Genomic DNA, 22,001 nt, shown 5'->3' with positions numbered 1-22,001 from the left:
TTTTAAGAAGAACTATAAAAATATGCCTGAAGCATTCATAGGATGATGGCCTTAATTCAGCAAACAAGAGAAAGTTGTCCTCGCCCCTATTTGTATCCAAGAGCTTTTGCTAAAAAATGCAACATGATAGTAAGTATTGTTCTTTTCTTAAAAAAAGCACACTACACATTTTCTTTTGCTTTGTAGCTGTAACAGACCTTTCACAAAGGCCATTTTCTCTCAAGTAATTTATTTCCTTGCAAAATACAATCTACCACATAAAATACAAACCAGCATGTTTCTTTCTAATCCCTTCTAGCTACCATACTTTCCAATGTTACTGTAAAGTAGGTGTTAAAATTTAAGATAGACAACATAAATTTTGGGGATCGTATCCCCTTCATACACCTCAATTCTTCTGCAGTGGAAACATTTAATAGGGATTTCAAGGGCCTGATTGGTTTTGAAGTTTAAGGGAACTATACACCAGAAAACAGAGTAATGCTCCAACACAAGATAGGGATCTTTTACTAGAAGATCCTACTTCTACTCGAAGATCCCATTTCTTCTAGAAGATCCTGGGGAAAGCATGGCTGAGGAATTAGTGTCATTAGCCAGCAGGACAGTGATCTTCTTTCAGTGACCTTGTTCTATCAGCATCAGGGACAACTTAAAATGGCAAAGCATTTAATATTAATATGTAAACCCTCTCAAGTGCTTTCTAAAATGTCAGCTGCCCCTCCTACAATTTACACGGTATTATTTTGTAACTATTGTATTATAAAATTGTTATGAGGGTATGTTATAAGCAGTTACTGATGCCTTTGCTACAGGCTGAACTCTAAGGGCTGACTGGCAATGGGCTGTCATAGGATGCCTATTTAGGACAGATCAAACTAAGTCTTTGAACACACCTTGCCAGTATTTTATTTCGGAAAACTGAAAAACTTCTGGTCTCAAGAGCTGTAGTGCTAATGGTTCAAGAGGCAGCTAGGTAGGTAAATACAGTAGTTTCCAGAGTGGGAGAAGAAAGGGGATGGCAAGGGGAGAACAGGAATTACATACTTGATTATACTTTGTCTCTTCTTACACCATAGTCACCATCAGATGGACAAGGGCAATTTAAAAGGTTTTCAGATCTAATTAACACATTGCTAACTTCCCTGCTAGAAGCAGGCAGTCATTGCAGTACTAGAAAAATAACTGTAGAAATGCCATTCGGCATGAAGAGGCTCAGATGTTCCTCCAGTAAATTTCTGTACATGTTCTACACTTACTTTTCAGGAGGGTGTAATGATTGACACAGTACTCTTAAGCAGAGGCAGTCTGAACAGCACATTAGTAACATAAACTGACAAGCTACATGTGCCTGTCAACAATACACAGCAGAACTGTGGCTGTCTTTGGACTAGAACAATTGCCACATAAAAAATATTTTGTTTATTAAAAAATACATACCCTAAGTCAGAAAATGACCGTGAGTAAGTATTGTGTAGATTTTACACATTCAGCTCTCTTCAACTGCTAAAAGCTTTAAAAACAGGAAGACTAAAACCTCAAGTCTATGAAGGTCTGACAACAAATTGTGTAATCCCGGTGCATCGTTGTTGACATTGTTAAGTCTGGTCTTGATACCTCAGTGTCAACATCCCTCAGGTGCAACCACCACACGCTGTTTCAGTCATTCTGTGGCTTTCTGTGGAAGTATGTGCAGATCTTCCTCATGGAAACTGAAGTGGCTGCAGCCTAGCAGGAAATAAAACCAAAACCAACATGAAACACACTTAGGTTAACAGCTCATCTGCTGCAGGAATCTCAAAGTCTCCCCTCCATCATTGTTCCAGTTTGCTCAGCTTCCCAACTGAGAGACTAAATGAAAGGTTCTTTACTGCAATCTGTCTCACAGATAAGAGGCCTACTATCTACAGGCAACACTGTCTAAATCCTAGGGTTGTCCTACTGCCATGAGAAACACACTCCAGCTGCAGTTTCAGCTTCCCTACAGCACATGAGAGAGCTGCAGATTTTCAAGATACAGCAAATTCAATGAATGCTGTTGGGTATTTTGAGATCTCCTCAGGCTATGAGAACAACACAGGAGCACCCCAAAATCAGAACCAGAGCATACTGGACAGGAAAGGTAATTGTTCTATAGTAATCTCCCTCCAGGGGAAATTTCTGTCTTGTGTTTAAACATGTACAGCATAAGCCACAAGTAGTCACAAGTAGTTGTAGGTTTCCTATAACCAAGATTTCTTGGTCCAATCACAACATGAAGAGTCCAGCTGCTATAAATAACTTCAGGAGTGCTGGTTTGCCCTGGTTCTTTCTGATACAAGTGTTGGAAGGGACGAAATCAGGTAAGAAAGGAGATAAGCCTCAATGATGGCAGCAACTTTTAGCATCAGATATTCAAGAGTACAACTAAAATCTGATGATTGAAAATTTAGCTAACATTTACTGAAATAAGACTCAGTCAAAGACACTGGAGGACTTGAGAGCCCAGTTTTAGAGACAAATCAAGTTTGATTTGTTTTAAAAAAATTGTAATTGTAATTTCCTAGTTAAGCCCTCATGCCAACATTTTTAGCTGCTTTATAAGCAGCTATTTCAGATCCCAGGATGAGCTCTGTGCCAGGCTTTCTGTACACCAAAAGCAGGATGATGTAGATCAAATCCTGTCCTCTCATTCTTGCACTAGAAGAAAACACTTCTTGCTTTCCCTCTAGTTTTCCATTGAAGGAACTGAAGGCATTATTTAATGCCTTTACAGTTTTAACACGGGTGACAAATTCTTTTGCTACCTGAGCTGCAAGAGAATTTAGCTCTTTTTTCCAATGTTTAAGTGGCTTTCCAGCAACATAAACAGGCAGATGTGATGGTGAACACATGAACAGGAGCTCTGCCAGGAAAGCTGTTGGCATTATTGTGCTTCTCAGAGTAAAGCTGTATTTAAGAAGATAGCTACATCCTTCAAATATCCAGCTGGGAGCCGCAAGGATCTCTGAGCTCCTGTGTGCCTTAAATCCCTTGCAAATGAAGAGCACATCATAAAAATTCTGTTCCTGTGTGGAAGGGATTAGCAAATAACAGCATTAATGTATCCAGCTTATAAGGCCAGAAATCATCCCTTTTGTCCATAGTCAAAGGGATCAGATAATTCTCTGTCTGAGCGGGAGAGAAAAAACAAGGGGACAGTGGCAGCTAGGGATAACTTATTTCATGACAGTGTTGTTGGCTGCCCTACTTACAGTTTTTGGCGAAGTGGCCACTGCCACAGACTCCTGTCTTTTGGCCCCAGGACTGCAGGGTGATCGGGGGCTGTGTGACGTGCTGCCAGCTCTGCCAGTCCGTAGCTTCTCTCCCAGAGCAGACAACCAATTTTTTCTTTCAGGAGAACTGTTCTCTTTATCTACCAACTCAGTGTCTTTCCCACGTGGAGATCTGAAAAGATGAGGGGAAGTTTGAATGCCTGATGGATTAATATGGCTTCCAGAAAGGGAAAGCTCTTTTGGGCTGTGGCTGGAGCCTTCAGGCTCGTTACACAATTCAGCCAGGCTGAGAGAGTCTTCTTCAGAAGCTTTTTGATCTGGAACCAAGTGGCATAAATTCAGCTTGACTTTCTTAGCTGCATGGTCCAGCTCAGTCACACAGCTACAAGCCTGCAGACACTTCTGCCCAGCATCAGCCTCCTTGCTGCAGTCAAGCCTTCTCTTGGCACGCTTTTCAAACTGTGAGTGTGGGACTTGAGGAGGGCAAGCAGCTTCCAGGAGACCCTGGGTGACTTGGATGACCTCTGCCAGGGCTTTTCTAGGAGAAGGAGCCTTTTTCTCCACTTCTGGAGGAGAAGAGCACGGAGTCCTTGTAACCCAGTGTTTGATGGACATCTTGGAGGAAGGGAGCAGTCTGGGAGATGCACAGGGGCTGGCTCCAGGTGGCTTGGCTGGGGTGGAGGCCGTGGTGGTGGGGGTTTTGATGGGGACTGTAGGAGTGTTGGTGGACAGTGGAAGGTCTCCAGAGTGAGTGGGAGCACAGGCAGCAGGCCGTGGTGAGGAAGTGCACACACTGCCCACTGTCAGAGCCTTGGCAGGAGTGCTTTGTGGGCTGGCTGCTGGCCCTGAGAGGGGAGAAATAAGTAGTCTGATGAGGAACACAGAGCAGCAAATTAAGGACAGTCTTTTTAAAAACACTCCTTCCAACCAGGAGATGAATCAGCCCTGACCCTGTGCATTGGATATACCCTTTTGAACTAAGAAGTTGAATAAATCCCTCTGATTTTGGTTAAACTGGTACAAGTCCATTATAAAATCCTATATCACAGTGATAAAGTTTAATGCAGTACATTTGTGTAATGTCTGACATCTATCCCTTTGGTAATGAACGGTCTTACATGAGCTACAGCCAAAACAAACAGCCAAAACAAATCTGGAATCTTCCAAGTATATCTAGCCTTGCTGGAGCTTTGCATTTTACTTTCCCAGACAACTGCCTGGCAAAAAAGCTGGTCCCCACCTGCCCTGCATCTTTAACAGCTGCATAACCAAGCTGAGGGACAAAGGCACTGCAAGCACGTCCCATGGCTAATTACAATACCAAGGAAGCCTTACACTATGATGTCCTACCACATGAATAATGCTCCTATCAGGTGTTACTGGCTTTATATTTTGAAGACTTTTTTTAGTGAAAGACACACTTTCATTCTCTTGCCTTTTTGCTGGAGGACTTTCTGCAATGCTGTATTAGAATGGAGACAGTAGTTATTTACCCCACCCAGGGAAGTTTGATAAACTCTTCACCTCCTGAACAAGGACTTAATTTCCAAAGGAAATAAAATCTCTCAACAAATGATTCCCAAACAGGTATTTCACAGTGGCTCTTGAGCTCACCAGCCAAGATATAAATGACTCTGCTTGTAAAAGAGAAATTTTGAGCACCCAGAAAACACCAGTCAGAGGTAGGTGGCCTAAGGACCTCACTAACAACAGTGGGAATCATACATAGCAAAGATCTCAGTCTGTAGCAATACTAGAGAGGGTTATTTTAATTTTTTCAGAGGTTTTTATTTCCAGCCCCCTCCCACAGGGAGCACATTAGTAGGTTTGTAAGATGTTTGCTTTCTCATTCACCTAACTCATGGTGATGCAATTAAATGGGGCAGTGCCTTAAGTTACTCTGTGCACTTCCACTGCTGGGCACAAGAGCACTAAAAATTTTGTGTATACCAGGGGTTTAATCCAAACTCCCCACTGTCAGCACTAGCACTGCACTATAAAGCTCTTCATTAGAACAATGAGAAGTCTAGTGTGAATAACCTGCCATTTTCTTTACAATGCTGGGCTGTCTCACACACATGTTGAGTGAGCACCTACAGGCCTGGTTATACACCACACTAAGCCTCTTCTGATCCTTTAACTACATTATCTAACTAGTATCCAGTGTACAAGTCCTGCTGCATCAGAACAAAATTGAATAGGATCCCACTATAAGTAACTTCAACACAAAAAACAGAGTTAAAGGCTCCTTTCCTGATAAAATATGCTACTTCATAACAACTTGTTTCAGTCTGGGCTATGAGAATGTAACTGCCAAGATTCCTACTCCTAATCTTTGGTTTAATGAGCAGTTACAAGACAATAACAACTCAGCTGGGAAATTAGTTGCACTCAGAAACCTAAGCTCCTAGAGGGGAAGAAAGTAGCAAGCTCAGCAACTCTTGATCCATAATGATCATTACAAATTCATCCAGCAGAAATATTGCATGACTAGTTGGGTATGAGCACTTTGAATCCCGAACTAGTCTGAAAGTTATGCTGTGGACACACTGGATAATGGAAAAAGAGTTATCTTGGGAGTCAGACATGTGTCATAGCAAGAAGCAAATACAAATTTGAGATAAAGAATATGAAGATCAGGCTTTTTTTTTCTAAGACTGCATGCAGTATTCAGGCTTCTACCAAGCCAGTTTCAAGTTGTTTCCATTTATGCTGCCATTGCATATAGAACAATACTGAAAATACCTGCAGTCAACCTGCATCACACCGAAGCAGGTTACTGTGGATGTTTCCTACCTTCTCTGATAATACCACTCTAAAAGATTTGTGGCAATCTCCAGATTTAATAATCACAAATTGTCCATGCACAGGCCTGCCCCAGAAATTTGGTTACACAGAACCAGAGAAAGTGGCACAACTTAAAGAAACCACAAAAGTAATTGCCGAAGAAAAGGAAACTGGTTGCTACGCTTCATAGGTCAACAATCAATACACAACCTCAATCTGATAATTTGTCAGAAATGAGTAGGGAACTGCCTAGCTTCATCCCAGCAGGTCTGAAATAGTACTCTTCTTGCCAGCTCTGAATTAGTCTCTGCAGATAACTCCTATATTTTAACAGCACGTGTTTCATGCTCAGGAGCCAAGGTCAGCAGGAAGCCTGCTGTTGTGTTTGCAGTGTCTGTGTACTTCCTCTTCCCTCCTGTGTTACTTCAATGCAGCAAGAGCAAGGAGAAATAAGTCATTTTTTTCTGGTATTATTGCCAAAGCTGATTTGTAAAGTTTTAGTGTATAAGACACTTTATATCTCACGTTTTTGGTCTAAACCTATGCTTACTTCTGTTTATCTGAAACTAGGACACACAGGTATTTTTGAACCCTCTCTGAGGAAGAGTGTGTGCACACACAAAACAATTACTAGCTATGAAGTGGACCTGGCACTCTCCCTCCTATTGTCCTGCAAACTTCCTGCTAGACTTGTTACTCACTGGTGAAAGGTTAGAGGTAATGTTACCCCATTAGTGGGATTTGGAGACCTTCAGCCTTTATGTGTGTTAGCCAACATGAAATTCATTTGGAGGGTGGCTTGAAAAGATAGGTGGAATGCAGGAAGTCACAGCAGCAGCTGCTGGGAAGCTATTGTATTCTTAGTTTCAGAGCTACTCTACAGAGAAGCTCATCTTACTTCAGTTTGGGGGGAGGGCACTTCTCCTTTCACCTACTCTACTGCAACAAAATGCAGGTTTACAGACAAATCAAAGTAATATTTTGATCAGGGTTCCTTTCTTCTGGTCTAGGGTACTACCTGCTTAGTGACTCTTCTCTGCAGAGCTCACATCTGCTTGCTAGCTCAGAGCATGCTGCACCACTTGTGTGAGTGCCCAGGCTTTGTAGAAAGGTACTGGATTTGTTCATTACACTTAACACACAAATGGATTATTAATTCTGGGACATTACAACCATCACAATTGTCTACATGCTTTTTTTTTAAAGTAGTTTCACTATGCAGGTCTTCATTTTGCTGTATATGGTCAGTACTACTGAGTGAAGCTAAATCAAGAGAGACAGTACTGATAACTACACCTGAGAAATAAATCTCTGCACATTTCAACTGTGGGCAGAAGAAAACAGCTCAGAGTTCCCAGGCTCTATATGTGCTATCAGCTCTTTGCTGGGTAAACTACCAAACTGGAAAAAGCATATGATCTTACTGCTCGCGGTTAGTATTTGATAGGTAAAAATAAAAAAAAAAAAAGTGAGTTGTTGCTAAAGTGACATCTCCTTTGGCTGTTCATTTATCAAACTCTACTGAAACCCACTGAAGATCTGGCTGCCCAACACGTTGTGTCAATGAATATCTGCTTTGCAATCTGGCCATACAGACTTTTACTGTTGATGGCAGAAGTATTTACAAGTAGAAGTGCTTGTCTGCCTATATGGGTAATTGCCTAACATGAGAAAAACCTCAGAAGGCTAATAAGACAAGCCAAAGACTTTTGTTGGTACAGAGAACAGACAGAGTTTAGCAGCTGTGTTGCAGAGCAAGATAGCTCAGGGGCCTTACCTGCTCCAGGTTGCTCTTCTGATTTCCTCTGAGTGACCCAGCCCACCAAGTTGGCTTTTCTGGATCCTGATTTCTCTTCCTCAGGACAACGTCGTAAGCGCCAAATCCTCACAGTGTTGTCATCAGAGCATGTGGCAATCTAAGTATAAATTTGTGTGTTAGAGTAACCAGGACACATCCTGTGCATCATTGGCTGAGTGAACTGCAACAGCTACATCCAGCACACCATGCCAATATGATGATCAGCTTGGCTGAAAGGGTACAAGACTGACCATTAAACAATGAAAATAACCCAGCTCTGTTTCATTACTGCACCAGGCAGCAGTGTTTGTTTTGAAGCAGGCAAGACTGCTGCATCCATGTCTTTCTGCTACAGAAATCTCAGTCACCACCAATCATTTGCTTCACATGGTTGTGTAAGAGACCAACCATGGTCTGCTCAGGGCATGGCACATTTTGAGATTTCAATCCATCATTAGATGAAAGCAGCCACGATCCCTTTTGCACCTGCATCCTAATCTGCCTCTGTTGCTGAGGACATCATCTGCTTGGGGACAAACATTTGCAGCACACCCAGAAGGTGACATTGGATGGCTGTTGCATGACCTGTGCTATCTCTGCAGAGTCAGATGTCAGCACTATCTGGCAGAGAACCCAGCTCCACCAGGAACACAGCTCTAGAGCCGTGCCACAGCATCACGTGCTCCAAAAAGATCTCTGGAATCCCAACCAAAGGAGCAGCACCCATCTAGCCCACATTTTATGGCTATCTTTAGGCAGATTAGGTGGTGACTCCACAGGGAATCAGTAGAAAGAAAAAGGAAATGCTGAGGTGAAAGTTCATAGCAATCTGAATGGGGAAAGTGTCTCTACTCTGACCTTTGTCACACCAATGTTGTCCCTACTGAAAGCAACCTTGCTTCACAAATCACACCAAGCAGCTTCCTGACTTGTCTTAGCTCCCTATTTTCCACTTTTTCCTCATGCTTTGGCATCTGAACAAGGGCTGACTATTTCTTCCCTGTGTCAGGAACAATTTTAAAGGCTGAACTGGTCTGCATTTCCAACGCATCGTGATCAGGATGGTGGGCTACTTCTATATCACAGATTTCATCTGAAAAATGAAATTGTGCATCTTACACAACTAGAACAATTCCTGATGTTTCCCTGCAAGACTCCCACCCTCCTACACTGTAATGCTTTTCTGAAACCCTGGTGCTGCAATGCAAGCTAGGGAAAGAAGCTGACTTTTTTAACATGGAAGAAACTCTGGGGTGGAAGAAACTCTGGCTATCATTAGGACACTGTTCAGGATTTTTCAGGGTTATTTCTAGTTTTGAGCTAGGCCAGACATTTGAACCCACTTCCTACTACAGTTTTTTTCCTTGTAGTGACACCTGGTGCATAACTACTGACCCAATTTTCACTGGAGGCTCTTTTTGTCATAAAAAACAGCTCAGATTTTGAAAAGAGGTCACAATGAAGAGTCCCTATGCTTTTTAAAGGGCATTCAAAAGTCCTTGCCCTCTGTACAAGACTAGCAGATGGTATCAATGGTCAGAGGGAAAGGAAGATGTGAATATGGAACAACAAAACAAAGCCTTTGCTCATGAAAGCCTTGATTAAATGATTTCATTGTTTTGCCTCTTATAGGTAGTATCAAGCTCTCATCAGGAGAGCTCTTTACTGATTTGCAATTTCTTAGGACTTGTCAATTAGTCTAAATTATCTGAAAATAATAAAAAGTTTCTGATAATTGTGCTAATATGACAAGGTTGGATTACTGTCCCCTAAATGACTGCTTTAGAACTGATTGACTAAAAATTTCCTCCCAAAACAACGGATGCTGCTGCCATTTTGAAAAGCAGATGTTGTCACATCACTTCTATTGTTTCACAGTAAAGATCATTTTGCAGAAGGCAAACCTTAGTGAAGTCTGAAGGACACCAAGCAATGGAGGTAACTTCCTGAGAGTGACCAAGGAGTATCCGAGGAGGAAGGCTGGGCTCAGAAACCTTAAAAATTCCAGAGAAAAACAAGCAAACAGTCAGAAGGCACACAGCCTAATATACATCTCCAAGAAAAACCCCATGTCCCACTTGTGAAGCATGTGGATACTTCCCATCTTTCCCATATGAAACGCATAAATCAAATGCTTTCAGCCTGTCATCACGAGATAAAAACTGAGGAAGTCCTAAGCAGCAGTTCATGGAAACACTTGTTCAATTCCTGCTATACAGAGGAATTCTGCCCAAAACATGATATAGGCATTATAAGTACCTCTAGGTAAGAAACTTAAATGTTGGGAGGGTCATATTTTGAATTGGGGTAGGCAAATATGTTCTGCTGCTATTTTACCAATGTCCCAATTGCAGGTCAATGGTTTATTGTAAAAACCAAACCACTGCCAACAAAAGGTTCATCCCATAGATGAACCTTCACTGGCTTCAGAACTGGCATTTGTGCAACTGCCAAGTGCCTGCTCCTTCTCCAACCAATCAGCTGGACCAGAGACCCTCTTAAGAGTCCATAGTAAAGCTCTCTAGATCACTCACATTCATTCAGCTGATCTCCATTTCTCTCACATTCATCATAAAAAAAAAAAAATCTTTCTCCTGTTCTACAGTATTGCTACTTATCTTTGACTTCTGCTCCTGTAAGTGACTGACAGAGCTGAAGCCAGCATTAAGTGGCCCACAGAAGAAAACATACACACATGAAAACACACACAGATTCTATCCAAGTTTTGCTTGCTTTCAGCAGCCAATACTTTCTGGAGCTGTGAGTCACCATCACTGATGTGACATAATAAGGGAGGTCTTTCAAGGAGATTTGCATAAATGACTAAGGGAATGAACAGACCCTTTACTGTCTGAGAAAAGGAGTAGACATTACATGTAGATTCCAAAGGAAGATGAAAGACTTTGGGGAAGGCTTCTGTTTTACAAATATTTTTCTCTTGTAGATCATCTACAACAGCCTGCAAAACTTTGGCTTCAGAACTTAAGCTGTTTCGATACAAACAGGTTCATCTTAACAGGACCCTTTTTTTTCCCCTGGCATGACAGAGGCAATCACTTGACTAAATATCCACTTAAATGCCTTGGTCAGAGCCTTCTCTTCACTGCCAAAACATGCAATGCCATGGAAACTAAATCCCTGTTTAGTGAATAAACAGGAGATCTTGGTGCAGAGAACACCTTCACTTACAGCTAATAGCAGTCTTGCTATTATACATTCACAGCAGCCAAAACAGTGGTCCAGTAGCCACTGATTGCTGGAAGGAAAGCAGAGGAAGGGAATTACTCTTTCTAGGACACAGTGGTTTTACACTATAGCAGTGTAAATTAAATCAACTATACACCCAATTTATATTACTGTGAAGTGAAGAAGAGTGCAGAGTTATGGCTATGTCCACTGTGCTTGGCAGGAGACTGTCAGCCAGTCTGCGCATGTTAAGTCTGGATTAGCCAGAGCACAGGCTGCTTTTTGTGCCTGAATTGGCAGGATATTGTTGGGGAAGTGGGGCCTATTGTGGAAAGGTTAAAAAGAGAAACCTAGGAAATGAGGCTTTTTTTAGTTGCTCTCCTCACTGGAAACAGCTGTTACATCCATTTCCAAGATGCAGCATAAAATGGTGTCTATGGTTTTGTGCACCATATGATGCAGAATCACGTCCATTCCAGGGCTGGGACACACCAAAGCATATGGTTTCCTGGGAGTGTCCACATCAAAGGATTGAAAGAACAATGGAAGTACAAGTCTACAAATGGTATTCTTTTATTACCAGGAAGGTACCTCAGATAGGTACCATCTTCATGGAGAAAAACCTCTCTGCTCTTCAGCCTGTATAATCTTATGGTTGTTCAAGAGTGAGAGTTCATTAATTGATGAAATTCTAATTTAAAAAAAGAAACCAACCAAACCCAACACAGTAAAGGAAGTGCTCATTGCCTGGAAGTGACTTATGTACAAAAACAGACTGAAACAGCATCCTTGTCAGTAATAACTTCTATCCACAGTGTTTCTCACCCAAACACAAACTTAGCACTGCTGCAAAAGTTTCTCAAAGAAATCATCTGAGTGGAAAAGGTCTTCCTCTGCATTTTATTGCTCTCTAGATACAGAAAGAGCTCGTCATTATGTCCCTTACAACACTACCTGTTAACTACTCATGCAACATCTAACCATGGGTTTTTTCACAGCATAGTAAATCCTCAAGCCATGAAAAGATACATGTGTTTCACAGTCAAATCTGTCAACATTTAAATTAAAAAGCCTCTGAATACCACAGATCATTAAAGGGACAAATGCACGGGAAGTCCCACTTTCTAATATGAGTATGGTATTAAATAAAAGTAATCATCCGATGATTTATTTTATAAATATGCGATACGATCTGTCACTCATATGTGATAGCAACAGAAGCCTTCTGTACATGAATGTATTTTAAATGCGCTCAAATGCTTAAATTTTGAGATATAATGACATCCTTGAATACTCTCAACTGAGTCCCAGCCTGCGTTCCAAGAAAGAATCAAAACACATGAATGCAGAATGTGCAATTCAAGTTTGCACAGGCATTTCTGCTGAATTTGCACAGAACACAAGAAAGGTTAAAATTCCACCACTTGGCATAGTAGTAGTCCTGCTACCACACTCCTGCCACCACTGAGTGAGCAACCCAGCTGCTCCCAAGTGTTCTCCAAATTAAAGAGGCTGCATGCTCAAACCACAACCTCAGCAGGCTAACCCTCTCCTCTTTCAAAGTCATTGTCAAATGGATACACAAGTCAACATTCCCTAAAAAATATCCCAAATCTGAATAGGCAGTCACCTGTGGTTTCTGTCTATTCTACTTCAGTAAGTCTACTCTGTTCTCATATGAGGAACATGAAGAACAGAACTTGAAGCATGCCTTATTCTGAGCTGCCTGCTACTATCTTGGTGACATTTGCATTTCCTACAGGTCACTGCAAGATGTTAAGTGACAAAGCCCCTCAGCTGTCAGACAGTGCTTTGGAATTTTGCTGAAGGCTCTGACTGGGCCCTTGCTATAAGACAAAGGCTTTAGCTACTGTACATTAAGCATGAGAAAAAGCTATGTCTGAAGCAGGAGCTGGAAAAGGGAGAAGTGGAGGGAAAGAGCGCCCTTTAAAACAATTAAACTTTTAGGTTTCTGCTAATGTGCTCCACTGCTAAATATGAACTGAGAACTGTCTGTCTACTTGTCATAGCTGCCTGAATCAACAGGACTGAAAAAGGATTTTAATGCCCATTAAAACCAGATTAAGAACAGCAATTTGCAATAAGCAGCAGCGATGAGAGACGTATGGCAGGAAGTTAGTTCTGTTTTACATTAAACAATTACATGAAGCCTTGACAGCAACATACACACTCCAGGCACAACACGCCAGGAGCTAGCCCCATGCTGCTTTGGGTAGGATTGGGAAGCAAGGAGTGCTCTATGTGAACAGGAAAAGCAAAAGGAGCTCCAGGCTGCATGCCTGGGTCTCCCCCGACTGCCTCACCTTCCAGATGTACGCGTTGCAGTCACTCGAGCCACTGACCAGGAACTGGTCGTCTGGGCTGGTGCTGGATTTGATGTAAAAGGTTGAATTCTGGTGCCCACTGAAAACAGCCACTGTGAAGAGAAAATAAAATAAAAAAATAAGTAAAAGCCCCACTCAATGCATAGCCCTGGAGTCGGTTGTGCGAGGAGGGCTGATCTTACAGGCTTTTCCTGCCTAGCCACATGTCCTTTGGAGAAAGTGGTTGCACTGCTCCCTTGCTCTGCGGCTCTGGCAGCAGGAAGTTTTTATTATTCAACTGGAGTCCTTCAGGCTTCCTAAACAAACCAATGGCAGTTTCATTAAAGCTCCAGCTTGACCCATATCACAAGCAGGCCCAGCCCTCACCTGGGCTGTCCCACTACTCTGGTTCAGGTTCCCTGTCTCTTCCTCCCTCAGCCACCATCACCAGTCCTGCTAATCAACAAGGGCAGTCCCACAGCAGGAGCCTTCTTCCACACAAGTGGCAACAAAGGCACTGGCTGCTCCTTTCTCCTGCTGCCAGCAGCTTTATTTTGTCAATAAAAGTTGCATTTTGTCAGTAATGCTCTTGGGTATTTAAAGCCTGAGTAGTGTTTGCTAAAGCCTTGAAACCATCACCCCAAATGGCTGACATTCCCCCTACCACACCAGCCTTCAGCTGGCATGACAGACCAGTGTGGATCTGGAGTGCCTGGCTGCACCATGTCCTGCCCTCTCAAGGGGCACAAAGCACAAGCTTCCCAGTGAAGCCCCAGGGTGGGCTACAGCCCTGTTTTAGTGGTGACTCTCACAAAGGAAACAACTCACAGACCAACAGGACGTGTGGCTGCCTTTGGTGGCCTTTGAAGAGTTGAAAAACCCCAAAATACCCTTTAATTTTTTTGCCCACAGTTCTCCCAGCGCAGTGGCCGTCAGACAGCAAATCCCTCCCTAAAACAGGCAGAGCAAGGGCTGTTACAGGAGGATTTCCTGACAAACCAAAGCTGCCTCAACACTGGATAGAGCAGCTGCAGTGAGAGTGGCACAAGGGCAGGCAAGCGCTGCCCTCTGCGGGAACCATGGCAGGAGTCCCATGCAGCTGGAGCAATGGAGACTGCTCCCCTCAGCCCCCACACGGCAGGAGTTCCCTGCAGCTGGAGCAATGGAGACTGCTCCCCTCAGCCCCCACACGGCAGGAGTTCCCTGCAGCTGGAGCAATGGAGACTGCTCTCCTTGGCTGCACACACGAGGCAAGAGCTCCATGAGGAGGCCGAGGGCTGCAGTGGCCCCCAGGGTTCACCTCAACAACCAAGCTATTAATATTTACTACTCGCAGCACTTCTCCACTCTGGAAGCGTTCCCACCCACCAGACTGCCTTCCTGAAGAGCAGACAGAAGGACACATTGTTCATTTAATTTCAGTTAATTGAGAGACTGAGAAAAGGCAATGGAAAATAAATTATCTATCTGGCTGGAATGCATCTAACAAGATTTGCCACTGGCCTATGGCAAAGCAGCTTCGTGCACCAAAGGCTCAGGGCCATCTTGTGCATGTAAAGGTCACAGAGGCAGAGCTGAAGGAATCCAAAAGGCTGAATCACCTAAATATGCTGCGGATCCTTTCTTCCAGAAACTGTGATAGAAGTTAAATTTAAATAAAGAAAAGATGCTTTAAAATATCTGAAGTTATCAGGCGATCACTTTCATATCCAGAAGACTGACAAATCAGTGACTGCCAGTAAGCAGAAGATTCAGACTTGCTTCAGGCTGGATAGCAGCCATTCCTCACTGGATAAATACAGCTAACACACAAACTACCATTGGTCCCTGTCTGGGTGAACAGTATCTGCTCTTAATTTTATGTGCATGGCTTAACACAAAATTTGGATCTCTCCTGCACAGCTTTAAAGACAGGAGCATGGAATACATTTCCTTCCAGTGTTGAACCTGGTCCCTGTCTGTCTGTCAGAGGGACAACTTGCCTTTCTATGATCTGTAACATCTGTTCTTTTTGCAGGTATTTCCACATTTCCATATGCTTACCTGGAGTGGTCCTTAAACTTGTCATATTGAACATGTAGATACTGTCATCAGTGCAGTTAGCAAACAGATTGGCACCAGTGGAATCCAAAACCAGGCTAGAATACCCTACAGAGAAGGAGAGAAGTTCTTCATCAGAAAAAAATTTGGAAATGAGACATTCTCAATGAAACACCTAGAGAAGGGAATTTGGAAAGGATCTGTAATATGTATGAGATTGTCGTGGTAGTTTCTATGTTTGAGCACTTGCTGAAAAAGAAACATTTCTAGAATAACATCTACATTTTCTCATGAAGATTCAGGGTGGTGTTTAGAAAGGAATTGAACCTTCAGAATAGGCAAGTGATTTATTAGATAATTTCAAATAGAAAACAGGAAAAACCAAGCGTAAAAGCAAAGATCAGAAATAAAGAGAAACGCTCATGCGTTGGTAGAACAAGCCATTCTCTGATTTGCTAGTGATTCACATTCAAGAAAAATCTTTCCCTGCAGGCAAATTATTTTACAACTACCTCCTTGAGGATTTCCCTCATGTTCCTGGGACTGACACTGATCATTACCATGTTGATCAGACAAATCATGAATTACTATGTTGCATTAGAGCATTGTAAGGCATTAAAGGTACAAAGCAAACAAAGAAACATAAACAAGTGCGTTATCATTTTTGGTAACAGTTTCAATAGGTGATAATACAAAAACCCAGTCCAGCCTGTTGTTTTTGCAAGATAGAACGCAAAGGGAGTTAAATCTATCTGAATTTTACTCATGTATTAAAGTGCCTAGCTAAATTCCTCTTCAAGAGCTCTACTGTTCCTCAACTCTGTTTATGAAAATGCACTGCTGAAGCTTCTGCAAGTTTTTATCATTGGTGCAATGATATGAAAGTCAAGCATGTTCACTCTTCAACTTGAAAATTTGGTATTGGCAATCAAAACACCCTGCAGAGCTTGCTAGTCTGATCAACAATTGGGTATATAGATAAGAAATGTCACTGACAGTACTTCTTAAATTCACTCTGCACTCTGCCAAATCCCTGTCCATGCCTTACCAAGCTTGCGAGTGCTGGTTCCAGGGTAGCAGAAGGACCTGACGGGCAGCGGGTCCTGACGGAAAGCAGCATAATTCCTGCGCAAGTCCCACACCTTGATCACCCTGCAATAGAAAAGCACGAGTGTTCTCAGCTTCCAAATTTCCCTTTCCATGCTGATAAAGCCTTCTAAGAGCACGGGAAGTCAGGTTGCTCATGACTGAGGAGTATCCAGTGCTAAGGAGACGGAACTGAGCAGGAGCAGAGCAGAGCTGTGCTGAAAGCCAAACGGTTGCTCTGCTGGCCATGGGTGAGAGGGAGCACTGCCTTCTGCAACTGACACAAGAGAACGAGAGCCTGGAAGCCAACCTCCTTCAACTAGTAAAAGGAAATAAATAGATGCCTCTATACATCTGACAAGTAGTTTTTAGTTTGTAGTTTTAAAAACGAAGTCTTCCAATTTTTTTACTTGCTCTTTGGGAGCAGGTCTCTGTCATGAACCATAGGCAGGAGAGTCAATCTTTTCTGCCTCAGAAAGGCTCTGACCACATGGAATCTGCTAAAGAATCGAGTCCAAGAGTATCATTTCCATGCTAATCAATAAGGCAGTTTGCTCAAGCTCCAAGATGCTGCAAGGGGTCTGGCACTTAAGAGAATGCATCGTTTGTAACTCAAAGCAACATTTTCTCAAGCACTCCCACACATATCCAGGCCCTGACCACCCACTCACATCCCAAAAGGCTGTCTAACAATAGTCTATGTGTGTCTCATAGATCCATGAGAAGAGAGAGAGAGAGAGAGAGGGAAGAATTGCTCTCATTCTGCCCCATAGCTAAGACACTAAAATGAGCATTTACCACATATCAGAGTTTGTTCAGTACTACAATCTCCAGTAAGGAAGTAAAGCCAAGGCAAGCTGGCAGCATAGCTGTTGATTCCACCTAGCAGTAGCTCTAGCTTCGTTGGCCACTGAATGTTCTTAAATAGAAAATCTCCCAATCTTTTTATGCCACTAAGCATACAGAATAGACAGGAAAGCAGGCATCCTCCCTTCTTACCCATCAACAGCTCCTGCAGAGATAAGAGTATGCTCGTCCTGAAGCAGCACCACAGTAACACTCTGCTGGAAATCCTTAAACAGAAAAGAAAACAGAATTTTTATTTTCTTTTAAGGTCAGCAAGATCCTGCTGCTTAGTTCAAGGCCATGCTAATGCAGGGAAAGCCTCCTCCTAGCCAGGAAGGAGAACCTAGAAACACCAGGTGCCATTTAGGAGACAACAATCCTTTGAACACCCCCACCAGTGAAATTGCCACTGAGAAATAAGTGTTTGGGCAGCAGTTTGAGATTACACCTTTCATGTCACAGATAAGAGAGCTGTCTTCATCACAAGGTTTAATAGATTAAAAATGATCAGGTCTTACTCCAGTACAGCAGTAATTTGTCTGGTCAAATTAGGAGGGTGAAAAAAAGACAGAAAAAAATTACAACTGTCCATATCTCCCCCCTCAAAAAGGGAACACTGGCCATTCCTGTCCTCTCTGGGGGAAAAAAAAAAAAAAAAAAAAAAAAAAAAAAAAAAAAAAAAAAAAAAAAAAAAAAAAAAAACCACCACCACCCTCAAAAAATATGTATTTTAACATAGCATTTGCCCAAAGTTGGCTTTTATGGCACGTGGGTTGTTAGGCAATTAAACAATGCCTAAAATTAGCCATAGCAAATAACCATGACAAAAAGCCGTCTCTCTGCAAAGATAAATGGAAGCATTTACCACATACAAGCCACTTATTTCTCATTATATTTACCTAGGAAGAATTCTGTGAATAACACTGTCCCCAGAAGAGACATTTTGTTTGTTGCCCAGATACCCACCACCAAGGGAGCAAGTCCTCTCAGGCTCTGCCTCTTCTTCTTTGGTTTGGAAGGAGTCTGCTTGTCAACCACATTGTGTGCTCCACTGATTTGATTCACCTGCCTGTAAAAGCCATCTGAAAGAAATCAAAGACACCTCAGTTAGTAGTTTACATATAATTTTGCTATCACTTCCATAAAACAGGTATCAGCTTGGGATTGGTGCTAAAAGGTGGCTTAGGTTAACCTTTAAAATCATTACTGTATTCTGAAAACTAAAATTACTCACATGCAAAACCAGTGAGAAGAAAGTGCAAAAAAATACAGAGGTCAGTGTAGCATGGACAATGAAACTCAAACTGATCTAGGCAGGCTGCCTTTGGAAATCATTGCCCCTTGGTCTGTTTTTCACATGCATCCTGGTCTGGAGCGTTCAACCCACCTCATCCCAAGCAGAACTACACTCATCAGAAGATTTCCAGTGCTTTTCCACTCTATTTTATAATTTTCTGTTTAGCCTTTTGTCTGTTACTTTATGAAATGTACTGCCTTACTAGAGTAATGCAACTTTTCTACTTGTTTTTTTGTTTTTTTGTTTTTTCCTACACCTTCCACTTCGGCCATGTGGAGTCAGTCTTTTCTTTCACTTGCCTGTTTGGAAAGCCAGGGAACCTGGGACAGATGGATAGCAAGACACATTCAGGCAAAGAAACTGCTGTGGCAGAGCAGGGAACTGGGAAAAGGCATAAGGGAAAGGGGCTGGAGAAGGAAAAGCTCCAGGAAATAGAAAGAGGAGCAGAATGAGCTCACACCATTATTTACAGTAGGTGTTCCCACAATATATTCAGTTGCTGCCAGCACTCACAAGCTCTTTTTTCTACACTTTCTGACTTCCTCCCTACTCTGGCAGAAGCCCTTCCTGCTTTTCTTCATCCCTCTGGATGGTTCTGACCTAAGCCATCTCTCCCATCTCATCTGTTTTCACACTGCCCTAACAGGGATGCGTTCTATACAACCTCCTTATCCACACACAGGGAATTATCAAACCAGCTTCTGGTTTAATGCTGCAAATCTGGGACTACTGCAAAGTGGAGAAATGTACAATACACAGCAGAGATACCTATTCCATCCTCTTACAGTACCTAAAGCAGTACAGTTATCTGAGGATCCTCTGCTACCTATATCAAAAGTAATCAAAAGTATCAGTCCAACAAGTCCATCTGAGCAGTCCTTTTACATGAGATACCAAATTTTTTAAAACTTCTGAAAGTTTATTTACCTTTCTTGTTGCACCTGGTATCCCAAACCATGATGTTTCCATCTCTTCCTCCAGTACAGAAAACAGCTGAGAGAAAAAAAGTGTCATTAGTTTCCAAAAGCATTCATTTCATAAACTGAACGCAGTACAATGCCATCTATGTACCTCTGGGTCTTCTGTCCCAACAATTGGGATGCCAGTCCTGGAAATATAAAACTCAGACCATTGTTTTGCCATGCTTTTTGACTTGTTCCCTTACTCCTACTATTTTTTTCTTACTCCCACTAGACAAACCAGCTTATGGAAACCAGCCTATTCATACACTTGGGTATGGAAGCAGATATCATATCTTATCTTTGCCCAGGATCAGAAATGTGCAGATTTTAGCATCAGGACACCATCAAGTTCCAACAAGACAGTTTTACCTTCCCGGCTATTTGTACCTGTCAGTTTCCAAAGTCCACTTTTAGCCCTTTAAGTACTTTGTGAGGGGGAAAGAAGAGTGAAAAAGCAGACAACAGGGAATATCAACATTTACCTTTCTCAAATCTAGAAAAAGCAACTGACTTGAGGCTACACTGGTGACCTTTGCATACGCCAAGAAGCTCGCCAGCTCTCACATCCCACACCTTGGCTGTCTGATCTCCTGAAGCAGTGACCTTCAGAGGGAAAAATAAAAAGCTTTAGTCATTTTCTCTACACAGGTGCCAAAGCATTAAAAAAATAGTCAAATGGCAAAAGTCTGCTTACAATCCTGTGTTCCCCTGGCACCCAGGCAAGGTCAAATACAGCATTTGAGTGAGCCTGCCATTCTAACAAGAAAACAAAAGCCAAGATTAGTTCAGTGCATTGCAGCATGGTATTTTGCAGAAGACTAAATGACATCAGACACTGAAATCAGAAATCTTGTCAACAGTTTGCCTTAGGCATGAAAGACAACACAGAACAGTTCATCTACTACTGCTGCTCTAGGAGCACATTCATGCTGCTGCTTTGTAAAGAAGACTCAGCAAAGGGTGTGGAAAGAATAAAATACTGCCTACCATTTATGTCTTAAGTACTTGCAAAAAGCTTTCTTTGGTTCCAGCAAATCCCACACTTGTCACATCAAATGAAGATCACCTTCTACACAGCATTTACCTTTAAAGATGAGCTTGCTGGTGGTCTGTGCTTCAGTATCATACAGTCTAACAAACCCTTCTTCATTTGCTACTGCCAGGACGTGCTCCAAATTTGTGGCTGAAAAAAAAATGAAATATATTATATAGCTAATACATAATCACGTCCATGCTCTTTGTGAAAGGCCACATGCTTTAAATAGAGAATGAAACGAACATAAAGCTGTGAAATACACAGTATTTACATTGCAAACTAAGTGTTAAAACACAGAAATATTGGCAAGCATTTTTTTCAGATGTTCCCTTCAGAAAAGACTATATATGGACAATCAAATGGCTCCAGGAGCAACTTCTGAGATAATGCCTCTTTCACCAGCTATAGTAATTTTCTAGTTTGAGTTTTCTGTATCTAGAGTACCTACCATCTACAGGCTCTAGCATTTACACCATCTGACTTGAAAAAGCAGGAAGCCACTTTAGAGAAATGTAAAATTTCATGCCAATACTACAGTGCAACGAATGAAAAAGTTTTGTCCTAAAGATCCAGGAGCTTCATTGCTTACTCCTTTCCCCCATCATGGGGAAATGCTGCGTGTAACTGCCTGGTGAAATCCATCCACCTCTGATCTCCATTTAATGTTCTCCACCCTATTATAGCTTTTATATATTTTGAACAAAGCCCGGGTTTCCACCTCTGCAGCCTCACACTGTCACCAAGAGGACATACCTTGAAACAGATACAGAGGAAACAAAGAGGCATTAAAATAAATGCTTTGCAGTTGCTTTTTTGAGGGAATACTTTCTATCAGCATATCTAGGTGCACCGCGATACAATGTTTATCACGTGTAGGAGCAAGCACACTGCTACCAGCTCACTTTAAAACAAGAAATGCTGACAACAGACCCCATACCCTACCCCACAAAAAAATCTTTCAGGAGGTGACTTTACCTGTAGAAAAGGCGCAGCCGAAAGGAGGGACCGGCATTCCCGTTTCCCCGTAAGACAGGTGGTCATCTTCTCGGCTGCACTGGTAGCCCTCCAAGAGATGCTGCAGAGGAAGCGCTGGGGACTGACCTACAATGGGAGGACAGGCGGACCGTAAGCGCCTCAGCCACCACAGGCTCGGGCGCTGGGGCTGGATGGGGACGGCGGGGTGCGGGGAAAGGCCGGTACTCGCGGTGGGGAGGGAAAGGCCGGTACTCACGGAGGGGAGGGAAAGGCCGGTACTCACGGTGGGGCGCGGCGGCGCGGCGGAGCAGCGCGCGGCACAGCATGGCCAAAGGGACACGGCCGGTGCGCGCCGCGCCAGCTCCCGCCAAACGACCGGCCCGCCAAGCCCGCCGCGCGCCCTCATTGGTCAG

At 42.7% G+C, this 22,001-nt stretch overlaps 1 protein-coding gene across 1 annotated transcript; it reads right to left on the bottom strand.

The window, feature by feature from the left end:
• Positions 1 to 1,656: 1,656 nt before the first annotated feature.
• Positions 1,657 to 21,914, bottom strand: DTL (denticleless E3 ubiquitin protein ligase homolog; the record flags this gene model as incomplete). The annotated part of the gene is made up of 15 exons (XM_083858255.1): positions 1,657 to 1,725; positions 3,231 to 4,096; positions 7,816 to 7,954; positions 9,741 to 9,830; positions 13,347 to 13,459; positions 15,390 to 15,494; positions 16,435 to 16,538; positions 17,472 to 17,545; positions 18,285 to 18,400; positions 19,543 to 19,608; positions 20,060 to 20,180; positions 20,272 to 20,333; positions 20,662 to 20,760; positions 21,589 to 21,714; positions 21,872 to 21,914. The coding sequence occupies 15 exons, from the start codon at positions 21,912 to 21,914 to the stop codon at positions 1,657 to 1,659; spliced, it is 2,193 nt and encodes a 730-aa protein (XP_083714381.1).
• Positions 21,915 to 22,001: the final 87 nt, after the last annotated feature.

The sequence above is a fragment of the Zosterops lateralis genome (genome assembly GCF_965231275.1).
Source record: "Zosterops lateralis genome assembly, chromosome: 3".
NCBI classification, from domain to species: domain Eukaryota; kingdom Metazoa; phylum Chordata; class Aves; order Passeriformes; family Zosteropidae; genus Zosterops; species Zosterops lateralis.
The sequence above is the reverse complement of the archived record's forward strand: the minus strand, read 5'-3'. Positions and strand labels throughout refer to the sequence as shown.